This window comes from Micromesistius poutassou, assembly GCF_964030765.1.
Source record: "Micromesistius poutassou genome assembly, chromosome: 16".
Lineage (NCBI taxonomy): Eukaryota > Metazoa > Chordata > Actinopteri > Gadiformes > Gadidae > Micromesistius > Micromesistius poutassou.
Window position 1 is genome coordinate 11,627,290 of NC_140286.1, and position 27,095 is coordinate 11,654,384.

General features: G+C 45.8%; 1 protein-coding gene across 1 annotated transcript in view; it reads left to right on the forward strand.

The window, feature by feature from the left end:
- Window positions 1-573: 573 nt before the first annotated feature.
- Window positions 574-27,095, forward strand: part of LOC311361340 (A-type potassium channel modulatory protein DPP6-like) — a gene marked incomplete at both ends in the record, with an annotated part of 58,053 nt that continues 31,531 nt past the window's right edge. Inside the window, one exon of the mRNA XM_084481507.1 lies at window positions 574-768. Within this exon, the coding sequence (XP_084337633.1) occupies window positions 574-768 (195 nt within the window). The remainder of the gene's footprint in view (window positions 769-27,095) is intronic.

The window sequence follows — 27,095 nt, forward strand, 5'->3', positions numbered from 1 at the left end:
GCGCGCCAGGGGCTTCCCGCGTCCTTCACACTCCACACGCGCCACGACAACAGCGAGTCGGGACCCACCTGACTGTAGGCGAGACACTATCTCGTGGTCTTTGTGTTTTTTCGGCAAAATTATCCATCGGATATCTGATTGGGGAGCTGGTGTAGCAGTCTGCTATCTCACTGTCAGGACGAATCCGGGGGGACTGAAAAGGGGCAGAACGTGCTGAGACTGCGAAGAGGGGAACCTGAGCAACTATTGACACCTATCCGGCGCTTTGTGGACCGAGTCCGAACAACGCTACAAGAGACCCGGGGAAGAAGAAGAAGATCGTTATCAACCCCTTTTTTTTGTATCTGAGCTGAGACCATTCATATATTGCAACCGACGAGGCGTGTCCACCGCTTCTCCTGCCTCTTTATCCAATTGGAAATTGGCGGTCATCTCTCATCGGTTTACGATCAAAGCGCGTAGAAAAACAACCGGCGACAAATCAGAACCGAGCGGGTTTTTTTTTCCCGCTTGGCTGTAGTTGTTGTAGGTGTTTTTTTTATATTTTTTTTATTTTTTTTATTTGAACCTACTATGGCTTCGTTGTATCAGAGATTTTCGGGGAAAATCAACACGAACAATTCCTTCCCGCACCCCCCGCCCGAAGCCAGCCGCCTCCTGGGGGTGCAGGTCGCGGACGAGGAAAACGGCGGGAAGCCCCGCGAGCCGGTCCACGCGGAGGCTCGAGCTCACCTGCCGTTCCGGAAGAAGAGCAGCGAGGACGAGGCTGTAAGACCATCTTTCTTTATCAAAGCCATTCCTGTTTCTTTATTATTATTTTTTACTTATTTAAAACTTATTTAAAAATGGAAATATATACAGTGAGGCATATATACCACAGACATTATTAAATTATACATAATTCGTGTAACTCCTTAGAAGAAAGTTAGGGAGCGTAGTTTTTTCGCTGAATCATGTCAATGGATGCTCGTGAGATGCATAGACTATTTAGTTATGGATACCCTTTGCTATGGTGTTTGTATCGCGCTTTCGAGTATTTGGCCTGTTTTTCTTTCATCGATCTTTTGATCAATATCACTTTCAGACCGATTTGTGTCTTAATGGATTTGTTTTGCATTGACCGTCGTTGTCAGTGGAGCTGTCCGAGGTGCTGAAGCAGAGTTCAGACTGTACGATGTAACTGTGCAGCAATAACATGTATGTGCTACATCTCTTTGTGTATTTTATTCACTAAGCTTTTGAATTCGGAGTGGAGACAACTAAGGGCTGAACTCCATAACAACGTCAATATATGTTATTTCACGTAATCATAATAATAAGACAACAAGATAGCATGGTCACATCCATAGGTCATCATTTTATGAATGGTTTCAGTTTCCTTTGGAGAATTAATCTGTTGCGAAAAAAACAAAATAGATTTATATTCCAGGAGAAAAGCTTTGAATATGAGGGAATGCTTGTCCCTATTTGCTGTGCAGGCTATACAGGTTCTGTGAACATTAAGGCGTAAGCAAATTAAAGCCCCATGCTTGGTTGAATTATTAATGTGTCACATCAGGAAGCATAATGTTCATTGGAAAAATAAACACAACAATATTAATATTGTTGATGTGGAAAAAACCATCTAAACTAGCTCATGGAACACAAGTGTGCAATGCTCTCTCTGCAGTGGCCTGTCTGCTGTCTGTACGTACCTCAGGGTGTCCTGTAACACCCTGGCTGCTAACACCCTTTGTCTAGCTAAAAAATCACCCTGCTGCAGATAACACCCAGGCTGAAGCAAATATGGTAAATGGTAATACCCTAGCTGAAGCTAACACCCAGGCTGGAGCTAACACCCAGGCTGTAGCTAACACCCAGGCTGTAGCTAACACCCAGGCTGTAGCTAACACCCAGGCTGGAGCTAACACCCAGGCTGGAGCTAACACCCTGCTGTAGTAAGCCCCCTGTTTGCAGCTGGCCAGTGGTCACCTTGAGGTCCCCGCGGGTGTGATGTCCCCCGGGGCCGTGGTGGAGCATGAAATTGGCTCTCGTCTCAGGAGATGGGAGACCACGACTTCTGGACGGCCATGGCCAATCGTGACCTTTGGTTTACAGTTTCAAGACACCATATTGTTTAATTGTTCCATCATGTCTTTTGGTAGAACGATACGGATACTGCGTTCATTACAGTGATCGTTCACGTTGTTTGTATTATAATTTCTCCTCTGTGTTTGGTAACAATCAGAGAGGAGTTGGCATATTTGCATGGAAGTGGGGTTGTTACATATTCCGAGTGGTTTTCTGCAAGATGTTTTCCAAGAACATGAAACTGCTAATTAGAGTTTTTTGAGACAGCCGATTACTTCTAATGCTGCTACTGTGCATGTGTTTCTTCATTCCTGCAGCATGAGACAATTGTGAATACAGCCTTTATTTTTCTATTTTGCTAACAGCTCTGACTGATACTGGGGGAGAGAGAGAGAGAGAGAGAGAGGGAGAGGGAGAGGGCGAGAGAGAGCGAGCGAGAGAGAGAAAGTGGTCCTTAATTAACACAGCAGCACTGTGGCTGTCTGGCTCCTGTGACATCTTAAACATAGTGGTGAGGTGGGACACGTTGGGATGTGGCCTCTGTTGACTCATCAACAGAGTGCCTACCAGCCAATACAGTACAAATATCAACAACAAGCAACAGACGAGTCCCCCCCCCCCCCCCCTCCCGTGTGTGAATGAAACACAGGACAGAGCACAGAGGTCAAGGATATCACAAACAGATTCTGTCAAGTTTGGTGCAAACAGAAGTTGCGTGTGTGTTTGTGTGTCATTACAAATCCCCCTCATTACCAAGCCTTTATCCAGCCTAAGGAGCCAGGTTGTTTTCACTCAGACTTTCCTAGTTACAAAGTGTGAGTCAAGCCTGATCTTAAACATCACCTGTGCAGATGAGTGTGACTCACCCCCATTATGTTTTAGTTGGATTCAAGTTTGCAATAATTACCTTCACGGCTCAGCTCTCCCGCTGGCTTCAGGCTGCAGTAAAGTGGCAGCGTTAAGTCAAATCCAACACAAACACACCAACACAAATCTTCCAAAAGTTCAAATTATTTCCTGTTTATACTACAGCTTTAAAAACCACGCCTGGGTTCAACTCTGGCCTCCCCTCTATAGAGGCTGCTGAGGCGGAGGCAGCTCATGACGTCTCCGGGGAGGCTGCTGCCGTGTATGTGGGCCAGCAGCAGGAGGGTTGTGCAGGGCTATTTCCAGGGTGAATCGCAGAGGTTAGCGAGTGCTAGAATTACCTGTGCAGACTCTGTGTGGGCTATTTTTACCACAACATTAACAGTCACAATTAGAACCGTGGATGTTAACGTTAAACAGGCCACAGGGTCTGTGACATGACATGACCGTGACACGATATTCCACACGCCGTGGTCGTATAGTAATTTAGCCAAATGTTTTCTGAAACGTCCACATTTTTCTCAATGTCAAAAGCAAGAAGAGTATTCATGCTGTGGATGTTCTTGCTGAAGAGCATTTAACCCGATGGTTTGACTCTGCATCAGTGACTAAGTAAGTATGTTGTTGTGAATTCAGGAAAGAGAAGAGGTCAGAATGATGAATCACCAGCTGAATGATTTAAGAGAACATTGATCCCTGCTTGACTCTAATGCCAAAGGGCGGTTTAAACTCCATCTCTTTTAGGCACACACAGCACAAACACACACACACACACACACACATACACACGCACACACACACACACACACACACAGCACAAACAAGCACTGATGTGATCCGATCTTGTTCGGATTGTGTCTAAACTGAACTGAGACCCAATCAGAATGCAGCCCTGACCACTTTGGGATGTGAATGATCTTGGAGTGGCCACACAACGCGCCCAATCGCATCCCAAACGTTGCGGTGAAAAGACCAGTTGAACCGAGGCCTTATAGCAGTCTTTAGCAGGCTGACAGATTTCCCTTTCTGTGTTTCGGGACTTTGCTGAACAAATCACATGAACCTCACTCCTCCCTCCTCCCTCCTCCATCCTCACTCCTCCCCCCTCCCTCCTCACTCCGAAGCTGAGCAGATAAAGAAGAGCCAGTGAGCGGCGGATTGGGATTGTCTGTCTCAATCCGCAAGGCTCTGTGCAGAAGCCGATAAAAACAAATTAAGAAAGCTGTCCTGCTGTGAACGTCTAGACGGGCTGTTAGTCTCCGTTGACTCCTGACCTCTCATCCAGCCCCCCCCCCCCCCCCCCCCCCCGCATCGGCCCTCGGCCCTCGCCCTACCCTCTACTGCCGCTGCTCCGATCGACATACAGACATACGACATACATGCTGTGGGCCAGCATTACACCAGCTTGGGGTTCCACCTGCTGTTGCATCAACAGTGGATTATTGTTGCATTCTGATACTGAATGATGACCTGCCTACGGCTGCCAGGACCCTCCCTACCCTCCACACACAACCCCCACCACCACACCCTCCAACCCCGTCCCCTCTGGACACCACTGCTTCTTCATCGATAGGACCTCCTGCTCCGCGTTGCCATGGTTGCAAAATGAGCAGTGTACTGCCAGGCTTTAGTCGTTGCAAACACGCACACACACACACACACACACACGCACAAACGCACACACATACATGCAAACACACGTGCGCACGCACACAAACATTCACAAACACGCACACATTTGCACACACACCAACACACACACATACAAACACAAACACACACACGTACACACCCACACAAACGATGGCTGTGCCACACAGCACCCATATCACCCAGTGGAAGAACCCTTATGTCTGACACCCTGCTGTTGTTGTTGTTGTTGTTGCGGTTGTCGTGTGAAAAGCAATCCGTTGTGTACTTTCCTTCGTGGTCGTATAGTGTGGTGGTTGGCGTGGTTGGCGTGATCCCCCCGTAGCTCCATATCGACCTGTTTTCTCATTTATTTAGCTTGTTGCACTGGTTTAGAGCTACCGTCCCCATGGGCAAATTCCAACAGGTCATCCATTTGGTAACTCAGTGCTCCCCTGACAACGCTATCCATAACACCACTCTCCCCCCCCCACAGACCTGTCAACAACATGTCAACAATGGCCCTGAATGCCCTCTCTCTCTCTCTCTCTCACTCTCTCTCTCTCTCTCTCTCTCTCTCTCTCTCTCTCTCACTCACTCTCTCTTTCTCTCTCCCTCTCTCTTGCTCTCATGCACTCTCTCTCTCACTCACTCTCGCTCAATCTCGCTCTCTCTCTCCCTGTCTCTCGCTCTCTCTCTCTCTCTCTCTCTCTCTTGCGCACTCTGGCTGTCTCTCTGTCTCTCTCTCTCTCTCTCGCTCTCTCTCTTTCTCTCTCGCTCTCTGACTGTCTCGTTGTCTCTCTCTCTCTCGCTCTCCCTTGATGCGCTGCTTTGCTGGGTTATTACCGGAGCTGCCAGGGAAATGTTTTATTTTGTCACTCCTCCGTGTGATAAGAGGACTCTGCGACTCTTACCTGTTGGCTGTCATTACATCAGCAGGAAACCTTGCCTCAGTATCTCAGGGCAATGCTTCAATACGCCATCGACTCTTTGAAGCACTGTCAAATTAGCCCACACATGTCCTGGTAGCTTTCTCCAGTTTTGCTTGTCTTGGTTGTGCTGGCCTTACCCTTCAGCTTCTACTCTTATTCTCTTCTGAAGACAAACCACCAGTGTCTACCGGGTTTGGGAAGATTAAATATTCATGCATAGCGGTAGCGGGTCTCTGTCTTAATTCTTTAATGTTAAAATGTTTTTTCAGTAAGTCTCATTTCTCTTCCCTGTTTCTCACTGGGATTGTTTATTTTTAACACAGATCTGCTTCTTCTGTGGATGGTCTTCGGCTGCCTTAAAGTGCTTTATGTGCTGCATCTTGTCTGTCTCTTGCCGTTAATTATTAGTGTGGTATTAATACGGTGATTTGTACAATATGACAGTTTAATAGAGAGGTCCAAATTATTTGTATTAGCAATACACAGGCTTGCTTGTAGTTTCAGTTTGCTCTTATTTCCAGCTCGGCATGCCAGACAGAGTTATGTGTTAAAGATCTCACAAAAGATCTCACAAGCAGACACAAGAGGAATCGTTAGAATCCTCTTGTGGTGCATTTCACCGATTGATCACTAGAGGCAGTAATGTTCCATTCAGCGTCAGAAACAAATCACAGCGTGTGTGGATTGGTAGATAGGCTCCAGGGCAGCTTCAGGACACACACACACAAACGCTGTCCATATTAATATCCCAGATTCATATTTATACATGTCTTCTTTTTTGGTGCTAGAAAAAGAAACAGTGCGCCCGGGGCGTCCCAGCCGACTGTCACCAGCAGAGCCAGGGGAACTGGGATCATGTCAGAGCTCATTTTGTTAAAAGTCTGCTGAGTAAAAATGGTAACGTCGCACAAATTCTTCTCCGCCACCCTGAGGGACGGACAGACGGAATAGTTTTAACTCAGAGAGACGGAGAGGCACACTGAGGTCAGCAAGTGAGCAACAGCATGGTGTTGCTCACATTAACACACACATTAACACACACACACACACACACACACACACACACACACACACACGCACGCACACACTGCACTCTGGAAAAAAAAGTGTGCGAAACTATGATGCAAAAACACACAGTATTGGAGTAAGACAACCAATCCCAACGGGATCCTCCTCAAGCTACACTTCAGGCGACGTAAACCTTACACACACATTACCCAAGTGTAGGATGATGAACATTTTGAGAAGGGATTAGGCGTGGGCCTCCGTGAGACTGAGTCTGTGTGCAGTAGAGTTTAGAGGGCGGGGGGGAGAGCTGCTGCCGCTGCCCTGTTCTCTCTGAACTCAGGCAGCACTAATCCGCTGTGTCACACAGACAGCTTCTCTTATCGACCCTGCCATGATACAGCAGCCCCACGCCCCTGGGACCACCCCACACACACACACACACACACACACACACACACACACACACACACACACACACACACACACACACACACATGTATATATATATATATATATATATATATATATATACATATATATATACACACACATGTACACACACGTATATATATACATACACACACACACACACACACACACACACACAATCAGAGAATGCATAGAAGCATCTACAAGCAACACACAAACACACAGACACCCCCATGGGACACACACATACAAACACACTCAATCACTTCACTCACTCACACACTCGGAGCATACATACAAGTTCCTGGACAAACACACGCACGCACGCACGCACACACACACAAACTTCTGTGTCACAGGGTTGCACACTAGCTCAGAGTTTTGCAGGCCAATAAATGCAGGTCAGACAGTAATAGCAGAGCTAGCCCCCCCAGCTCTCTGATAACAAGGTCAACTGCAGTAAGTCCTCCCATCATTTGATCAACTATTATGTTTTCAGCCAAGGTGTGGAACACAAGGAGAGCTGGTGATTCATAGCTCTTATCTTCTTCCTCCAGTCTGCCCCGCCCTCACTCCCAGGCCCCTCTGTGTCCCTGTGAGTCAGTGTAGAGGAGGCCTTGCCGTCGGGGGGGGGGGGGGGGGGTGGGGGGGTCAGGTGTTTACACACACTGCCAGAGCAATACATCTCCCCCTCCCCTTTCTTTCTCTCCTCTCTCTCTTTTTATCGTCTCTTCTCCCTCCCCTTCTATTGTTCTCCTGTCTTTAGTTTTTCCTTCCATATTCTCTCCTTTTCTCTCCTCTCCTCGTGTCTTTTGTCCTCTTGTCTACCCTCCTCCCTTCTCTCCTATCTGCTCCTCTCCTCTTCTCTCCTCTTTTCTCTTCTCCTCTGTTCTCTGTTGTCTTTTATACTCCTGTAAAATTGGATTTTCCTCTCCTCTCCTCTCCTTTCTTCTCCTCTTTAATCACCTCTCCTCTCGTCACCTCTCCTGGTCTGTCCTCTCCTCTCCTCTATCACGTTTCGTCTAATCACCTCTCTTCTCCTCTCCTCTATTCTACTCTCCTTTAATCATGTCCCCTCTCCTGTCCTCTCCCCTAATCACGTCTCCTCTGATCGTGTCTCCCCTCGTCTCCGCTCCTGTCCTCGTCTCTCCTCTCCTCTCCTCTCCTCTCCTCTCCTCTCCTCTCCTCTCCTCTCCTCTCCTCTCATCACCTGCTCTCCCCTGTCCTCTCCTCCCCTCTCCTCTCCTCTGCTCTCCTCTCCTCTCATCACCTGGTCTCCCCTGTCCTCTCCTCTCCTCTCCTCTCCTCTCGTCACCTGGTCTCCCCTCTCCTCTCCTCTCCTCTCCTCTCCTCTCCTCTCCTGTCCTCTCCTCTCCTCTCCTCTCCTCTCCTCTCCTCTCCTCTCCTGTCCTCTAATCACCTCTCCTCTCGTCACCTAGTCTCCCCTGTCCTCTCCTCTCCTCCTCTGACACTGGTGTAGCCTTCCGATAAATAAGGGATGAGTTAGACTGCGGTGTGACATCCTGGACATCCATCGGCTGTTGTAGCCTCGCAAAGGAGCTAGGAAGGACCTTTCTTCTTGCCATGAAGGTGGGTCTGAAACACATGCAAACAGACAGAGGAGCTTATTATGCAGAAAGGCAGACTGTGTTTCTCTGTGAAGTCGCTTTATGATGATCTTGAGTAACAGGTTGGTGCAATCAACTCTTTGTGTGTGTGTCTGTGTGTGTGTTTGTGTTCGTGTGTGTGTGTGTGTGTGTGTGTGTGTGTGTGTGTGTGTAAAATGAGTGATAGTGTCATAATGATTCCCTAGCAATAGGAGGATGATCAAAGGAAAAGCCAAAGAGCATCATGGTCCTGTTTTTCCTCCTGATCTGATATTGATTCTCCTCTCTGTTGAAGAAAGAGCCCTGAGGCACACACTGTTGTCTACACACACCTCTGCAGACGGACGGCTGCGTGGGGAAAACAAAGAAAACATTCAATTACTACATTTGTGAATCTCCTTTCAGACACATAGTTCAGATCACATACACCCTCGTGTTAGGACAGTAATCGTACCTTATCGATAGACCCTTGAGTGGGCAGTGTGATGATGTTATTATTATACTATATTATTTTATCAAGCAATTGCAAACCACACCTTGAGACTTAAAGCTGCTAATGCAGAACGTCAATAGGATAGTGTTGAGTGAGTGAGGGGAAACCAACACATCCCTTTGTTTTTTAGAAAACTCTTATTTATTGGTTTTGATGTATGATCTATTTGAGATTCAAATCACTTTGGTATTTAAGCATGTGATTAATGATGAGGAAAAAAGAGCAGTGTTTGCTGTTCTGTTTTTGGTCTTGGGGAACTTAATAGCTGAGAGAGCGAATGAGAGAGACAGCACGCGAGCGAGAGAGAGAGAATGAGGGAGCGAAAGAGAGAGAGAGAGAAAAAGAATCAGAGAGAGAGTGACGGAGAGAGTGAGAGAAAGTGAGGGAGAGAGAGAGAGAAAGCGTGAGAGAGAGCGAGAGAAAGAGAGCAAGCGAGAGAGAGATACAGACAGACAGCCAGGGAGATAGTGAGAGACAGGGGATAAACAGCTGGGGTTAAGGCATGATAAAGTGTCCCAGCGCTGTGTGGGGTGTGTAATGTTGAGCAGTGCTGAACGCTGAGAGCAAGCTCACGGGGAGGAGGAGGACGGTAAGTGCTTTGATGCTGATTGCTGCAGAGGAACGCAGAGTTCTGGGCCCCCCTGCAGTCCTAATGGGGGCGTGTTGGTGAGTGTGGACCGCGGTGGTACGGCAGGGTTCAAACGGGTGAAGACAGGGGTCCTGTCTTTAGCTGAGGCTCCGCTGGGCCGGGAGTTTATGATTCAGAAAATAGAGGGAGAAAGGGAGAGAGAAAGGGAGAGAGAGAGGGAGAGAGAGAGGGAGAGAGGGGGAGAGGGAGAGGGAGAGAGGGAGGGAGAGAGGGAGAGAGAGGGAGAGAGAGAGGGAGGGAGAGAGAGAGGGAGAGGGAGAGAGAAAGGGAGAGGGAGAGAGAGAAAAAGGGAGGGAGAGAGAGAGAATGGTGATGACAGGGTTGACCGAGTGCAAGCCAACGCAGCACGTTGCTAATATTCACTCAAAGTGCATGCGTCCAAACACACACGCACACACTCACACGCACACACACACACACACACACACACACACACACACACACAGGCACACAGACACAAACACACACACATAAACACGCACCCACATGCACATTAACATACGCACACACACACACACGCACACTCACACACACACACATTCTCATAAACATATACAAATACACACAAATACAGGTGCAAACACTTGACACGCACACACACACATACACACTCACGCACATTGACACACACACACACACACACACACACACACACACGCATACACACACACACACACGCACATTGACACACACACACACACACACACACACACATACACATGCACAGAGGATTGCCTCTTAAAAAGTGAAAGGCGAGGTGTATGGAGAGTGGAGTGGCCAAGCTGCTGAGTACGGGATGAGTCTCACTCAGAGATAAGGTGTGTCTTATTTATGACCAGGTCCTTATTCAGCTGCTCTCCGTCCACACAACCATCTCCAGTTCTCTTTCAACCCCTCTCTCACAACAACACTACACATCCACTACGCTCGACATGAAAACACGCAAGTTGTCCCGGGTGGAGAGGCTGTGGAAGGTGAGTGTGTGAGTGTGCGCGTTGAATGTTATTGACGCTTATTGTTGGTTGCTGCTGGAAAATAAGTTTCACCCGGGCCGGGTTATTTGTGTTCGTCGAAGAATGCAGTGTATTGTGGTGAATTGATTTTCTTTCATTTTTTTCTTTTCAGCGAGGGAGAGTGCCTCTCGCTCAGGATTTTTCCTTTTGCAAAACTTTATCCACTCAGAGCACATTAGCAACAGAAATGTACTTCAGCTGTAAGAGCGGGGACAAATCATTAGTACTGTATTCATACTAATGAACAAACGGGCCGGCGCCAGACGGAGAAGCGTCCTCGTTCAAGACTGAATCATAGCCTCCTTTTCATCTTTTATCATATTTTGTCTGCAGTTATCCTTATACTCTATGAAATACTCTGAATGTTACATTTGTGGAGAGGTGCAAGCTTCAATATAAAGTAGTGGTGGGCATAGATTAATTTTTTTAATCTAGATTAATCTAGATTAATCTTAGAATTAATCTAGATTAAAATGGCTCATTTGAATTCTGCCGAAGGCATTAATAATATGTGTGTGCTACCTAAATAATGACTAAAAGTAAGTCTTTGAGAACGGGTTTCTCAAGCCAGGTGGCGCATTAGACCAGGGGCTCATCTCCTGTTTCCAAAATGCATCACAAACTCAAACGCGGGAAAATATAACGGCGCCGGGACGCGCTCTCGCTACAGGTCCACGGGACGCTCGTCTCCGGTGCGCGTCGCGGCAGCAGCGGCAGCCGGGGCGGCGGTAGGGGCGGCGTTGACGGCAGACGGCTGGTACGCGTCCGCCTACCGCCGTACCAAGGCGGGCAGCTCGGAGGAAGATTTGGATTATTACAACAACAACACCAATTATTTTGACGCTCTGATGTCACGATCAACCCAAAACGTGTCATCGCTCACCCAAGTCGTTTTTATTATCATTGCTACATTGTCTCCAGCATATGGCGCGATTATGGACAGTATATTTTATTAAACACTCAGCTTCTGGTTAGTTCAACTTTGAGAATAGATTAACAGCGATATATTTTTTTATCGCCCGATAAAAGTCTCGCGTTAACGCAGCACGTTAACGCCGATAACGGCCCACCACTAATATAAAGTAGGCCTAATGATAACAATCGAAGATCTGCGTTCAGTTTATTTTCTCAAAACCCCTTACTTTAATACTTCGTTTTTCTTACCATGAGAACATCTCCTTTGGAACCGACAACCTTTTATCAATAGTCTTAGCTGACCTTTCCCCAGCTCCATATAACATAGAGCTTTTAAAACCAGACAGAGAGGATCCCAGGGAGAAAATACTTAATGGACTTCCCCTTGTGGACATTAGTTGTGGTTAAGCAGTGACTGGTTATAAATACAGAGTGCTTCCCTGGGTGAGATCGCCCACTGTCAGCTTGTTGGAAGCTCTCTGCTGGACATGAACACATCAAGGTACGGCAACGGTACACTTGTAATCACACAGAGCATAAGTGCAGTGCTTGTCGAATAGGCGAATAAGGTTGCCAGTTGTTATTTAAATTATACCTCATTCAATAATATATTCAATGTCAGGTAAACCTTTTTTCAGGTTTTTATTCAGTAGGCCTATCACTTCATGTTGCATGCTATTTGTGTGCTCGTTTTGTGTCTCATTATTGGACCAAACTTAGTTTTTTTATGTTAATTTCATGTAATGTGCCTTGAATTCCCTTTTGAGAAACCAAGAAACCAAGAAACCAAGAGAAACCAAAGTAATTATCTCCTTCTGTTCATGTTAAAAAATAGAACCTGATGTGATATCACAAGAAGTTTGAAAAGTATAAAAGTAAAGAAAACAATATGTGTGTCTGGATGGGGGCTGTTCTTATAGGGTAAGGGTTCTGTCTCCTCCTGTCTTCAGACAACCAGCGCTCAGAGCCAAGCTGTCGGCTATGTAAATGTCTTGCCCTTGTGGGTGTATCTATGTGTATCTATGTATATGTAAATGTCTGAATGTGTGTTTGTGTGTGTGTGTGTGTGTGTGTGTGTGTGTGTGTGTATGTATGTGTTTGATGATTTGTATGGGCATATGTTTGTGTGTGTGTGTGTGTGTGTGTGTGTGTGTGTGTGTGGTGTGTCTGTGTTTGTCTGTGTATGAATGTGTTCGAGAATTTGTATGTGCATATGTCTGTGTATGTGTGTGTGTATGTGTGTTTTTGTGTGTGTGTGTGTGTGTGTGTGTGTGTGCGTGTGTGTGTTTGTTTGAGCTTCTCCGTTTCTGCATGTGTGTGTCTGTCTGTGTTTGTGTCTGTGTGTCTGCGTGTGCACATGCGCGTGGGTGTGTCTGTGTGTGTGAGTACTGAGTGTGCTGTGTGTGGGTCTAAATCACGTTCTCAGACGCATATGAGCGCTGTAATTGGTCTGGGTGGAATGAGCACAGGGTGTACTCTCTGAACATTAACAATGCAAAGCTATTTTTGAATAATTATAGTTAACGGTTTTGTTTGTAATGTTCTTCCCAAACTTTTTTAATGATGCTCAGAATACATTTGAGTAAATATGAGTTGGATGTTTATCGGATATCAAACCCAACATATGTTGTTGTTTCCATTATCAAGTAGCAAATTTCAGTTTCTAACCAAAGCACCAATCTGACCATTTGCTCTTTCGATTTTACGTGTTATGTCTAAGCTATTAATGAGAATACTTAAAGTTAATTCAGCTTGAAATGTTCCAGCAGATGGGCTATTCCAATGTTAAAAAATGCTGACTCTTGGTGTATTATTCCAGTGAGTTTTACGTTGTTGTGGTTTTCAACTAATGACATTTCTCGACAATACTTACCCATAAATATTTGATCAAGTGTTATCTTATTCATTTCAAACCTCATTGAAAATAACATAGGTATCTAAATCTGTAAGGTCCGTATACATTACTTCTCGATTTCCCCACCCTTAAAAATTCTTATAATATGAGACTTCTTTGGCTGGTTTCGAAAAGTTAAGTACCGACATTCATGAACAGCTTGCATTACAATATCTAGTATAATAAAAGTCATAGGCCAAATAATGCTTATTTTATTGTAACTATGTTCTGGCCCGGTCTGCTTTTCAAGACAAAAGGCCGCCTGTTGGGTGTCATGGCAACAAGGCTCCCTTACAGACTGGTAGTTGGGTCTGACGGGGGTCTTCTCTGGGCTCTGATCACCACATCGGTTGAACGGCAGCTTGAGGAACCGTTCTCCTGGTCCCCTTCAGTCCTTCAGTGTGTGGAGGAACCGTTCTCCTGGTCCCCTTCAGTCCTTCAGCGTGTGGAGGAGCCGTTCTCCTGGTCCCCTTCAGTCCTTCAGCTTGTGGAGGAACCGTTCTCCTGGTCTCCTTCAGTCTCCTCCTCCCTCCCAGCCCTCCCTCTGTGACCACTACCCTGGGTCTGGCTGCTCTGGGCTCCCCTACCGGAGGCGGCGTCCTCTCTAGCCACGCCCCCCCCCCCCCCCCCCCTCCTGGCTCCACCTCAGGGCGGCCCGGTGGCTCTGGGGGCCGGCGGGCTGCTGCTCCCCTCAGGAGGGGGGAGGGGGGCGGCTGGTGTTGAGGACCCAGCGCGGCCATCGCTGGAGACGGACGATCGAGACACGGTGGAGGGAGCAGAGGCGAGGAGAAGGCTTTTGATCTGCCTTGAGTTGTCGTCTGTCGTGTGGTGGCTGCAGAGGTCAGAGGTCAGAGGTCGGAGGTCAGAGGTCGGAGATCAGAGGTCAGCTTCCTCACTACATCGGAGTGAGCGGATGTATCGGCGTATCCATTTGTGGACTCTCCTCCTCGTCTTCAAACGTAGGTTCTAGCGATGTGTGTGTTTATGTGTGTGGTTGGTGTGTGTGTGTGCATGTGTGGTGTGTGTGTGTGTGTGTGTGTGTGTGTGTGTTTATATGTATGTGTGTTTGTGTGCATGTATGTGTGCATGTGTATGGTGTGTGTGTGGCTAACAATTTAAAATAAGGTTACAATAATTAACCCTTAATTAACAATTAGCATGCAGTTATAAGCATGAACAAACAATTAACTTACAATTAACAGTTAGCCAATGGTTTGTAATAATTTGCTAATGTTATTACCTACGGTATTCATTTATACATTATTTAAAAGGGTTAGAGTTAGGGTCAATCCGACCCTTAACCCTAAGGGTTAAAGTTAACCCAAACCCAAACCCAAGTAAAGAATATATGAATGAAAATTTACCATGAACACCCTTAGAAAATGAACATAAACACAATATGTTAAATATCACTAAACCGTTAGACTGTTCCCTATGTTCATCTACTGTTCAGTTATTGTTAGTTAATGCTTATTACTGCATTAACTAATGTTTATTAATAGTTGATTATTGTACCCTTATTGTAAGTGTGTGTGTGTCTGTGTGTGTGTGTGTTTGTGTGTGTGAAATTGTCATTACAACAAATACAGGATTTTGTTATATTTGGAGCACAGGGAAGTGAGTCTAACAATGAGTCTAAAAATGCTAAGAATTTAATAATTTATGAAATTCTTCCCACATGCCAAATATGCACTTCTCCAAATCAATTGGAGTGACGTGGTAATAACCATGCTTGCTTTTAACTGGTCCAATTATCCTATTCTATAAAGGCAACCATGTAACTCTGACTATAATGGCTTCACTGTCGACGCTGGCAGGTTGGCACATGCACCTATCAGTGAACGGGATTTAATGTGTGTGTGTGTGTGTGTATAAGGGTTCTGATGACATCGACATCGGAGAGTTCTGATTTGGCGGTATTACGATGTGAAAAAGTAGGACATCTCGCAGCCCTAGTGTGTATGTGTGCGTGCGTGCATACATGTGTGTGTGTGTGTGTGTGTGTGTGTTTGCGTGTGTGTATGTGTGTATGCGTCCCCCCGCGTGCATGTGTATGTGTATGCATGTGCGTTTTTGTGCATTTACGTATGTGTGTGCGTCTCCGCGTGCGCGGGCATACGTACGTACGTGTGCGGGCGTCTGCGGGCGTCTGCGTGCGTCACTCGGCTCCACCGCCCTACGGGACGGGTGCCAAAGGACAAAGCAGACGTGAGTGATGACAGCGGGGGGGGTTAGCGTTACAGCTGCCGTCCACAGAGAAAGGAGACTGGCGGCCGGGGAATCAATGGCCTCGCTGAGGGATCAGGGAAGATGGGCGTGTGGGTGCAGCTCAAAAACCCTTCTGCTGCAGCCGGTGAATGGAGGGCCTTGCTGAATAGTTCATGTTGGATCATTCATGGGAATGGCTCCTTTCATGTTTTTTGTTGTGCTTACACATGTTTTGACACGTGTTGTTCCGTTCTCTGTGTCTGTGGTGCGTATTCGCTACGAGAGTTCGTGTTTGGACTGCCGAAAACGGCAGCAGGGCTATTTGTTTATTTAATGCTGCACAGATCCATTGTGTCTCATCTGCATAAACCCATTGTCTCTGTGCTTGGCAAGCTTGTGTGCTCTTTGTCTCGATATCTCATCCATTACTGGCCAGAAATCGGTAGACACGGTCCAAAATGTCCAGCTGACATTCTGCTAGCCCTCAAATGTCAAATGGTTTATTTTTGACCAACAAGTGTAAAAAAAAAAAAGAGTATCTTAATTTTTGCATCAGCAAACCCAAAGGCGATTCTCCAGCGCTCTCCCCACAGCAACCATGTCAGACACCTGGCCATCACTGGGGGGAGCTAGCATGCAGTTCAACTGAGCTTCATCCATGGATTGGATGAAAGCCTCAGCCTTAGAACAGCAACAAAAAGCACTGAAGTCCTGGGTCAGAGGCATTACGATCCATTGAAACCTTAATACCACATCCAGTCACATGGGAACCGCCATCTCTTCCCGGATGTTGTGTTGTTTTCGACGTGTCAAATTAGGTGCGCTTGATGCCGTTTCCTCCCCCCTAATGTCTAATAATGCAGAAGGACATCGATACTTGGATCCAGCAGAGTGGATATCCTCCAGCATCTATTTGTGGTTCCCCAGAATCACATCTGGGGTGACTACGGAGGTGTTTTGAACAGAGGGCGTTCGTCTTGCGAAATGGGAGTGTGACGGCCCTCCCTCAGCTGTTAGAGCCGGCGCAGTGTCCAAAATGTTGCGTTACTAATAGAAAATCATTGGTATCCGTCCTCCCTCTGGTCTGTACGGTGCTTTCCATTCCGCTGCAGCAGGAGAGGAGAGGCATAACCAAATATTAGAACACATATATAACCAGGACTGGAGTCTGGAACAATGGATAATATGAAACCAAAATCCTCAAAACAAAGGATTTTATTTCGTTCTGCGCTGCATGAGTTGAAATTGGATTTGTGTTATCTCTTTTCAAGATGTTGAGGGCCGCGGGTCTTAGGATAGGGCACAACTCCAAGGCGGAAGGTTCTGGGTGCAATCCCCAATGTCTTCAGGACAGTTGTAAGCAGACTTGAGTAGCGAGCTATATTATAACCCTCGCCTGCTCCTTAGCCATCTATATCAGTATTCACTGTAAGTGGCTTTACTGTCTCCTGAAAGATTAAATAGGATTTAATATTTACTATTATTTAATTAATGTTTCAGGGGAGCTGTGGTCCCGAATTGTGAAGTGATTCAGTCTTATATTCACAGCAACGTATGCATAAGAAGAACATAATGTTAACAACCTTTGTTAACACAAAACTGGGCTCATATTTATATATTTCGGGAAGAATGTAATAATTGACTATAAAGGTTATTGGGATTGAGAAGATGATGGTAGCCTTGATTCTGTGATTATATCAACCCTGATTATATGTGTTCAGCCCGCTCAGTGTAGTGTTGTGAAGGTAGCTGAAGAGTTCCTGCTAGATCTCCCAGCTTTGTGCTCCTTCCCTAGAGAACGGCTTCAAAAGACCAGCCTTCTAGGAACGATTCCCGACCCGTTCCTGTGCAAAAATAGTAACAGAACAGCATTCCAACAACTGTTATCCAAAGTGATTTCATCATTGTTTTTGTGGCTATGTTTGTGTACGTATGTGTGTGTGTGCCTATGTGTGTGTGCATATTATGTGTATGGGTATGTGTATTTCGGTGTGTGGTTGTGTTCACATAGAGGTCTCGCTCCTAGGCGAACACTGTTTTGTTAGGGAAAGGAACTATTTCTGCTTCACGTGGGAGGAATGAAACACTGCTTCTCAAGAGCCCGGGCATCAGCATTCCTTTGTTTTTGGGGAGCTTATTTTTTTATATCAGCAGTGTAGGAAGAGAGAGATGTGTTTCCTGTGGGCATGCTACACATGTGTATGCACGTACGCATGCATACAGCATACACACACACACACACACACACACACACACCCAGCATACATATATACACACAAACACACACAGCACACACACACACACACACACACACACACACACACACACACACACACACACACACAGCAAACACACACACACACACACACACACACACACACACACACACACACACACACACACACACACAGCATGCCCATCTTCAATTACCCTAACTTCCCTATAGAGTTAGAGATTGAGCGTGTGACGAGCAGCCTATAGACCGTATGCTATAGAAATATTGACCATTGTGTGTTCACAGTGTGTCGCATTCTTCGCTGATTGGCCAGCCAGGTAGATATGAGCGGCCACTTTGAACTGACACAGGCTGACGGTCTCTGTTAACCGTGGAAGGGCAGGCTGTGGATAGGCTAAATATAGTCCCAGGGGAGAGGACAAACCTTGAGCCCGCTGTCTCTTTTGACAGGTCGTCGCACGGTGTAACTAATACAGAGGTGATACATTATGTAGCGGGCTGCATTATGTATTATGAGTGTGGCAAAACACAATCTGAGGGCGATCGCAACGTGATGTCTATAGGTTAAAGGCTGCCTTTGTGTTTGTGTGGTAGCCCACTGCTTTATCCGTTACGGATAGTTAGTTAGTTAAACAATATAGCCCACGTTGGATTTCTCTACACAGCAGACAAGTTAGAATAACATATTAACCATCTGTTGCACATCTGAATATTAACTGAATGAATAACAACCATAGTCAGTGTATAGCCTACAGTTCACAACAAATATGTAATTATTTTGTTTTTTTTCCTGCCTGCAATGCATGTAAATCCGGTCATTAATTTCTAGTCAAAAGAAAAGGATTACGACATTGTAGCCATGGGAAACAAATGCATTGAAGTATACAGACCTGAGACGCAATTGGCAACCACACACTGCTCAGTACACCCAGTAGCCCCCCTTGCACAGTAGCCTACCACCACCCTCTCCCTCTCCCTCTCTGCACCCCCCCCCCCTCCCTCTCTCGCCCTCGCTCTCGCTCTCTCTCGATTTGCATCGCTCTCTGTTAGTAGCGCTCTGCACCTGTGGGGGCTGGAGGCAGCGTTTATCTTCCCGCTCTTTTGTCACATTTGTCATGACTTCTGCTAAGGAGCAAAATGGACCGGCGAAGACGAGCCAGCAGCAGGAGCAGGTAGGAGTGAGTTTGTCGCTGCAAAGCGATCTCAGCGTCGCGTCTCTTCTCCACCGCCTTTCTACGCCCGAAAATGCGCGTCTACCAAATTTTAATTATATGCGTTTGCCTGTCAATATATTGAAAGCACGTTTTTTGTAATATACGTAGACGAACGATCCGCAAAGGTAGACTATGATACGTAGACAACTGCTTTGGACTTTGTAATCAATATGAATTTCGTTTGAGATGAAGGCAATGGGCGAAACTTCTGAGCGTCTCGCATACGCTGATATCCACCCACTGTTATAGGCAACTGGCCGTACAAGTTACTGCATGTCCACCTAAAACACCGCGGTCAAGTCAAAGCAATGTGATAACTCCGTCCTTCAGGGAATTCGTTCTTTTCGTTTTTACCCTGACCATAACAAAATCACGTTGGTTGTCGCATGTGGGAGAGACGTTATTGTATCGAATCTTTCTTTATTTTCTTTATTTATTTCATTCATGCCTTATTTCTTTCTTTCTGTCTTTATTCTTTGCCTTGCCTTCTTTCTTTTTGTTGTTGTTGTTAATATAGGCTAATGATAAAATATGTCAGTCAATAGTGCAGATGCGTGGGCCCTACTGTCTTCGTATTTGCATGTGTCAAGCATTGATGTTGCCCCAGCACCTGTTTAATGTTGTAGAAATAAATATAAGGTCAGGTGGGCATCAGGTCAGTCGAGCATCCATTCAAACAACATAATATAAAACCCATAACATATTCTAGTTGGGTTGGGGATATTGGCAGGCGCAGCTCTTGAGGATTCTGAAGAGAGAGACACAGTTTTGGTTGCAGGCCAACAGAAACGTAACAGTATCAAACCAAATACAAAGTCTCCAGTGCATGCCATTGCTTGTATGTATTTATTTCACCTCATTCTTATTCCTCAGCTTGTTCTGCCAATGGTGGATCTCTTGATTTCTGGATTAACATGTAGGCTTATATTGAATACAGCCTCCTGTTTACATTCTTACTCTAGATTAGGCTCTGGCTATTTTTAATGCGATGGGATTCTAGAGTCATATGTTGAAGCTTATCCATCTGTTATCTTATCTGAGTTAACAAAGAGCGAGAGAGAGAGAGAGAGAGAGAGTGAGAGAGAGAGAGAGAGAGTGAGAGTGTGAGAGAGAGAGAGTGAGAGTGTGAGAGAGCAGGAAGTAGCATGGCATGATGATAATTGGTGGTTATATGGGCAGCAACATAGTCATGCTGACTGAACTCTCCACATTAAAAGCGGATGTGGTCTCCTTTGTACATTAAATGTGTACACTGGATTGCTCCATATCACGGCATCAATTCATTCTCACACAAAAGACCCTGCCATGTGTAGACCAATCAGGGGCCAATCACAATGGGGAGCATACCCTGAACGTATAATCAGTGCCATATAATGAGGTGCTACCTACTGTAGTAAGGATGTTTAGGTGACCAGTGCAGCACAAGCTTAAAGGATGGAATGGTGTGGGTTAAAGAACATTTTGACTTTACAACTTCATCTGAAACACAAAAACATGAACACTATTCTCCATGGCTCTTTGCCAGAACAAAAACCCCAACAGATGTGTAATTCTGCGTAATATATCCTATAATCGCATTATTGCAACGATAATCGAGTTGGATGAGAAAAACAAATGAAAATTTTACTGAAAAGGATTTGAAGTACGATGCGTGGAGGGTGGAACAGCTCCATCTATATAATCCACTCTCACCCCTCCGGCCCCCTGCCGGGTCTGCACCACCGCTTCCTGCCTCGCCTTCTAAAGGTGGCAGACCTTTTTCCTCCATTGCTATTTTTCACTTTCTGTTCTCGAGATCATTATAGGAGACACTCCCTGCTGCCAGCCAGGTAAGTCTGGGGGCGAGCCGCGCTCCAAATCCTTTCAGACTACAGAGTTTATACGCGGCCGGCCAGGCTCCTTATGCCCCTCAGTCTCCTCTACTCTCTGTCTGTTGATTGAGTCAGCAGGAGTTCACCACTGCACGGCGCTACCTATCTTTCCCACCCCTCTCTCCGCACGCCCCGTATTCTCCCTGGCACACCGTTAAAGTCACTCCAGAAAAGGCACAAAAAGCCATTTAAAAGCGTAGACTTTTATATTTTTGACATTTGGCAACGCTCTGCATAGGGCAGACGGTTTGGCTGCCAGCGTGTCTGTCACAGCGGTTCCAGGCGCCCGATGTGTCCTTTTCTTGTGTTAAAAGAAGCTCTTTCTCTTGCCGTTTCTAATGCATTTGCTTGAATAAGTGAACCGTTCCGCCACGCAGATTGGGAAGTGTGTTTCTTCCATTGGCTGTAAGTGTGTGAGGCCGTAAAAATGAATAATACAGACGATGGATGTGGCTGAGGGAAAAGTGTGCCGGGCCCTCTTTAGGACATGTTAAAAAATGTATTGTAGGGAGAAAAATCGGAAATGGAATAATAGTGTTCTCGTCCGTATCTGTGAATGACGGGTCACGGAGTGTGCTATTTCTATGTCAAGGTGGAATTTAAATATAAGCCTACATTTTCGAAAAAGCTGGAAAAAATATCTGTTCTTTTGGATAGTTGACTATTTATGATTGATGACTCAAAAAGCCATGTCATGTGATATTCATAAAATAGCGTCAAAAGTGTCAAAAAGGGTATTTAATCAAACGCCACATATGACCGATGTGAATTTTCCCTAACTTTGTTCTCCCATAAGAGCGGTGGTGTTGATTGATCGCACCAATAACCCTGTTGAAAGTCTTTAATGGAGCTTTAATTGGCTGTGTGCTATTAAGAGGCGCGTTGTCTCTTATCGAACCATCGACTGCGTGTGGCTCTCGCCCTCCTGACTTGCCCACCAGGAAACACAAGCTGAAGAGAAACAGACAGACACTCATCCCCTCCGACCCTGGAGCAATATCCAGCTGGCATGAATTCTTAATCTCACTTGTGAAGGCCTATGATTAATTGATGGACTTCCAGGGGAAAAGTTTACCCTCACGTCCAAAGTGCACTGCTTCACTTCATGTTTGACCCCTCAGTCTGCAACTGCATTACAGCGGCCAATAGATCATGTGTCAACTACTCACAGGTCCCCCCCCCCCGCCCCCCCCCCCCCCCCCCCGCCCCCCCCCCCCCCCCTCCCGGTGATCTTTAGGCCTCAAAGTAGCCATTCGTTTTCAAATTCGGGGTCACTTTGATTTTGTTGTTTCGTCGTGAATCCTCTCCCGGTTCCCGCATGCGTTTTCTAAACTTATGGGAGGGCCGTTTGTTTGTCATGCGAGAGTCAACAGTAATATTAGCCCTCGCCCCTGCCTATGCCAACCCCTTTCCTGACTTCACATCAGACTCGGATGACTCTCTTGGTTCCCTTGGAAACCAGGTGGCTCGCAAGATCAGGAAAGATCCATTTCACACTTCAGCAGTGAGTGCCAGAGACTAAAGAGATGGTTAGACAAAGGGAAAGTGGGACCGGGGAATGAGAGAGAGAGAGAGAGAGAGAGAGAGAGAGAGAGAGAGAGAGAGAGAGAGACAGAGAGAGAGAGAGAGAGAGAGAGAGAGCAAAAAGTGAGAGATAACAGATAAGAGAAGAATAAAGCAGGCTTGAGTTGAGCAAAAAAAAGAAGATCTCCTAAAGCCCTTTTTCTTGGGAAATAGAATGGAAATAGAAACGGGTGGATTCTAAGAATTAGTTGTTTCCCTCTTGGGTATATAAACCCTTTACAGCACAGTCAGGAAGACATTTATCTAGCGTGGGGAAAAAATTCTCTTGGCTTGTTATGGTGCTGTGTTTGAATAGGAAAGGAATAGAAACCGCTGCTCCTAATTTATTGATGCTGCTCTCATTGTTATCTGCTTTACTGTATGCATGCCTGCTCTTCACGCCGACCAACACAACATGACAAAGCAGGCGCCTCTCTCCGGTCTCACCCACTGGATTCACTGGGGTTTGTCTGAGAATTGCTTCTGATATGCCGATATCGTTCCTTTGTCCAAGTGTCACCTCTCCTGTGATTCAATTTGGTCGGATTTCCATTTTGCCACAGATGCAATGACAAAAAACCTTATTATATTACGTCTGTATGGTTGTAGAAACCCTGAGCTTAGACTCTAGAGATCTGTTTGAATGCTATGGCAGATTATTATTAGGGTGGAAGTTCGGAACAGACTACATCTCTCACGGGGACTGCAGGGAGCTGCTGTAGAGCAGCAGTTTGTAACAGAGTACAGTGTATTTATAATACATGGCCTTCATCCTCATATGTCCTCAAATTACTTTCTCAAGTTCTCGTGACGATCATCTTAACGGCCCAATCACAAACAGGAATGTAATGGCTTCAGTTGTAACAGCCATGGAAACATAATAAGCATATGGCACATCTGTGCCACGGTTTTCAAAGCCCCAAGAAGATGTATTCAACCGTTTCCCATTCAATGGTGTGTGTTTTACTTCAGCAATTAAAAATAATTTCAAGCTGCGCTTTTTAACGAGGGACTGATTGCTGATCACCATTTCCAACGACGGCTTAGTTTATTTTCCCCATCAACTCCCCCTCCCAGTTGTTGTCTCTCTGCCGAGCCCCGGACCCAGACAGCGGCAGCTGAAACAACCTGCCTGATGTGTGCCAACCCGGCCATAGTCTCCCTGCGTGGGCCGCTGAATGGCCTCATTCAGGCTGTGGTTGACATCACCAGACCCCTGCCTAGTGTCTTGTCATTGCTTTGTCTGGGGGACCAGGCCGCTTTTCATTCAACGACACCCTGCATGGTGTTATTTATCTATTGATTCAGATGGGCTTTCCTTTGACGACAGAAAAAGGTATTTGCGTGGATGTCATGTCACGTTTTCCATCGAGTGAACGTAGAAGTGTGAGTGCCGATCAGACGGGGGATTTAAACATTTACAAAGCGGGGTGTTTGCTGAATAATTTGGAGGCGGCAGGTTAGTGGAGAAGCACAATGAGCAAATTGAAAATGTTAGGGTTGCAGGGAAGTTGAAAATGAATATTCACGTGCACCTCCCAGCTAGAGTATTAGCAGCGGGATCCCTTTTTTTTGTTGTTCTTGTGTTGTCGAAAATAGATTAAACTCTGACATTTACATTTCATTAGCCCTGGATGGGTTCACACCATGGCAACACCAAATACTCTACTTGACAAGGGTCTCTAGAACATTTCATGTTCCCCACTTTCCAGAAATATCGCCAACTCTTCATTACAGATGACAGAAAGAGGTTATCTTAAGGTCAGATGCTTGAATTGTCATTTAGCTAAATATGAGAGCTTGTCTCTGTCCTCTCCACTGTGTGATAAAACAGCGGATTAATATCCCGCAGAAATGCAACCCTACAGCTTTATCTCCACATCCTGTTTTTATGAAGCAGTAAATCTCCATATTGATGTGCTTGCTGTTGTACAGCCTTCCCCATTGATTTGCCTAACCGTGGGGCGAAATGGACCTCAAACAGTACACACGCGCATGCATGCATGCACGCACACACGCACTCACACTCACATGCACGCAGACACACACACACACACGCACACACACACACACACACACACACACACACACACACACACACACACACACACACTCTTTCACACACTTTTGATGCCAATCTAGAAGATCTCCAAAGATTTTCACTTAAATAAATGCCAGTTAAGTCCCTATCTATCGCCGAGTGAGGTAAGACGATGGTGTAGGGCCGTTTGCAGTATTATTAAGGTACGAAGTGGGTCCCGGTGGCCACTCTACTGCAGTGCATTCATATCGCGAGCGGCGCAGTTAGTGACAGGGTTTCCATCACCCAGCAGTAGTTGTTACACCAGAGAGGCTATGGTTGAGGTTAGAGGTTTTATTCCTTCATTATTTTTCTAGAATTGAGCTGTGACTAGGCTATTTGGTGTGACAATCAGGATTTTCTAATAAAAAATGTGAGACCTTATGTATCAATCACTGTGATTGATACATTATAAGATATTAATTGGTTCAAACTGGTGTTAATGGTCCTAATAATGCAGCCAATGGGGCGGGCCGTGGAGGGGGAGAGTCCACAGCTGGGTCTCTAACGTCCGCGCACACCTCTGAAGGGAGACTGCTGCCCTCTGACCTCTGCCGCCGCCACACGGGCCGCCCATGACCCCAGACGACGACTTAAGGCAGATCAAAAGCCTTCTCCTCGCCTCTGCGCCCTCCACCGTGTCCCTCAAACTGCTGGACAACCGGAGCGGGGACCAGAGCCCTGAGAAGACCCCCTGAGGCACAGCGAGCAGTCTATAAGGGAGCCTTGTTGCCATGACACCCAACAGACGGACTACTCTTGCCCTCCTTTTAAAAAGCTACTTTGCTTTAGCATTAAAATGAACTTTGTAAAATTGTAAATAACAGCCCTTTTAGAAGACTTTGTCGAAGTCTACCGTACTTCTGCATTATAAAAGATGAATCATTCATTTGAGTAATTCATTGGTATTTTGTCAAGTAATTTCCATCCTTATTATTCAAGCAAATTAAAGACCTAGTGTATTAATGGCCTTGATTCTTTTATTTTTCGACCACTGGCTTCATTTCACATTCTTCCTTGGCACACAATCATCGAGATCCAAGTCAAATTTGTAGCTTTGCTATGAAACGATTTTTAGATAAATAGATATTAAATCAGATAATAATAAAACCATGCAAAAACAAATAAAATGGAAAGTTACATTGCTGTCTGTACTATCTCCAAAGCTATTTAATTGAATCAGTGAATACTAGCCCACCTGCTGATATCAGAGGACCTACACATTTTTTAAAAGAAGCTGGACAACTAAATGCAATTGGTTGCAATTAATTAGAGTTTGAAAATATGTAATATCACAGAAAAAGTAATTTGGGGGTAAGTTATTTCCTACTGTATAGCTGTAATATCCTCTCTTCCATTACTTTCCACTTTCTTACATTTGCTAGCTAAAGCAGAGCCTGATCAGCCACGATAGAGGTATTTCATTACCTCCATCAGTAACTCATATCATCGCCATATCATCAATGGTATGGCAAAACTGGCAAGGAAAAACGTACACCAAAAGCAATTAATATATATGTGTGTGTGTGAGTGTGTATGTGCACGTGTATAATCTTTCTTAGATGACAACCCGTCTAAAGCCTTGTAATGTGTGCGCCAGACAGAAGTGTTGACTTTTGAACCCTTCATTGGATCACACAGAGACAGCACCACCGCGTACCACGGTGAAGGGTGGGGAATATATGATTGTGATGATGATATGATTTTCTGCTATCATCAGTAATACAAAAAATATATATGGGCTTACAACAGCGAAAGAGTGCTTGCCGGTTCCTAAATTTCAGTCTGTGGTGCTGCACTTATAACAGCCTGCGGTCGTGTGGACTTAGCTGCTCACTCCATCATCCGTCCAGCCTCTGCGCGGGTCCCTGAGTGCTAAGAGAGCAGCTCCGTGTTTGGCTGACTGCAAGGGTGATCTCTGTGCTTCATGTGCGGGGCTGCCAGGGCACACCTGCAGGGGCTCCCAGCGCAGGGACAGTGGGGAATGCCCGGAGAAAAATACAGTTTCCGTCACCATCTGTTGAAAATAAACTTTTTTGTGTGTATGGCTACGGTGTGTGGCTTTGAACGTTACCCATATGTGTGGCTATTGTGATTCTGTTGGTTTGTTTTTTAAGTAAAATCAAACAACAAGGATTCCTGTACTGAATATCAGCACAGATGAGATTCCTTCAGAGGTACAAGGACGCATTCTATGAGTGCAGGTGTATATATAATCACAGCCTTCACGCAACAGTTCTACAAGCACAATGTGTTAGCTATCAGTGTAAGCTACTCGAAGAGGTTATGATCTTTTCGTTCATTTAATCGTTGATTTAACCTTGCCAACAGAAATAGTTCCGCACTGGGACTGGACTGTTGCCAAGCAACACAAGAAACGTTTTCCTGCATACTAGCTCGCCACTTTGTGTAGTTCT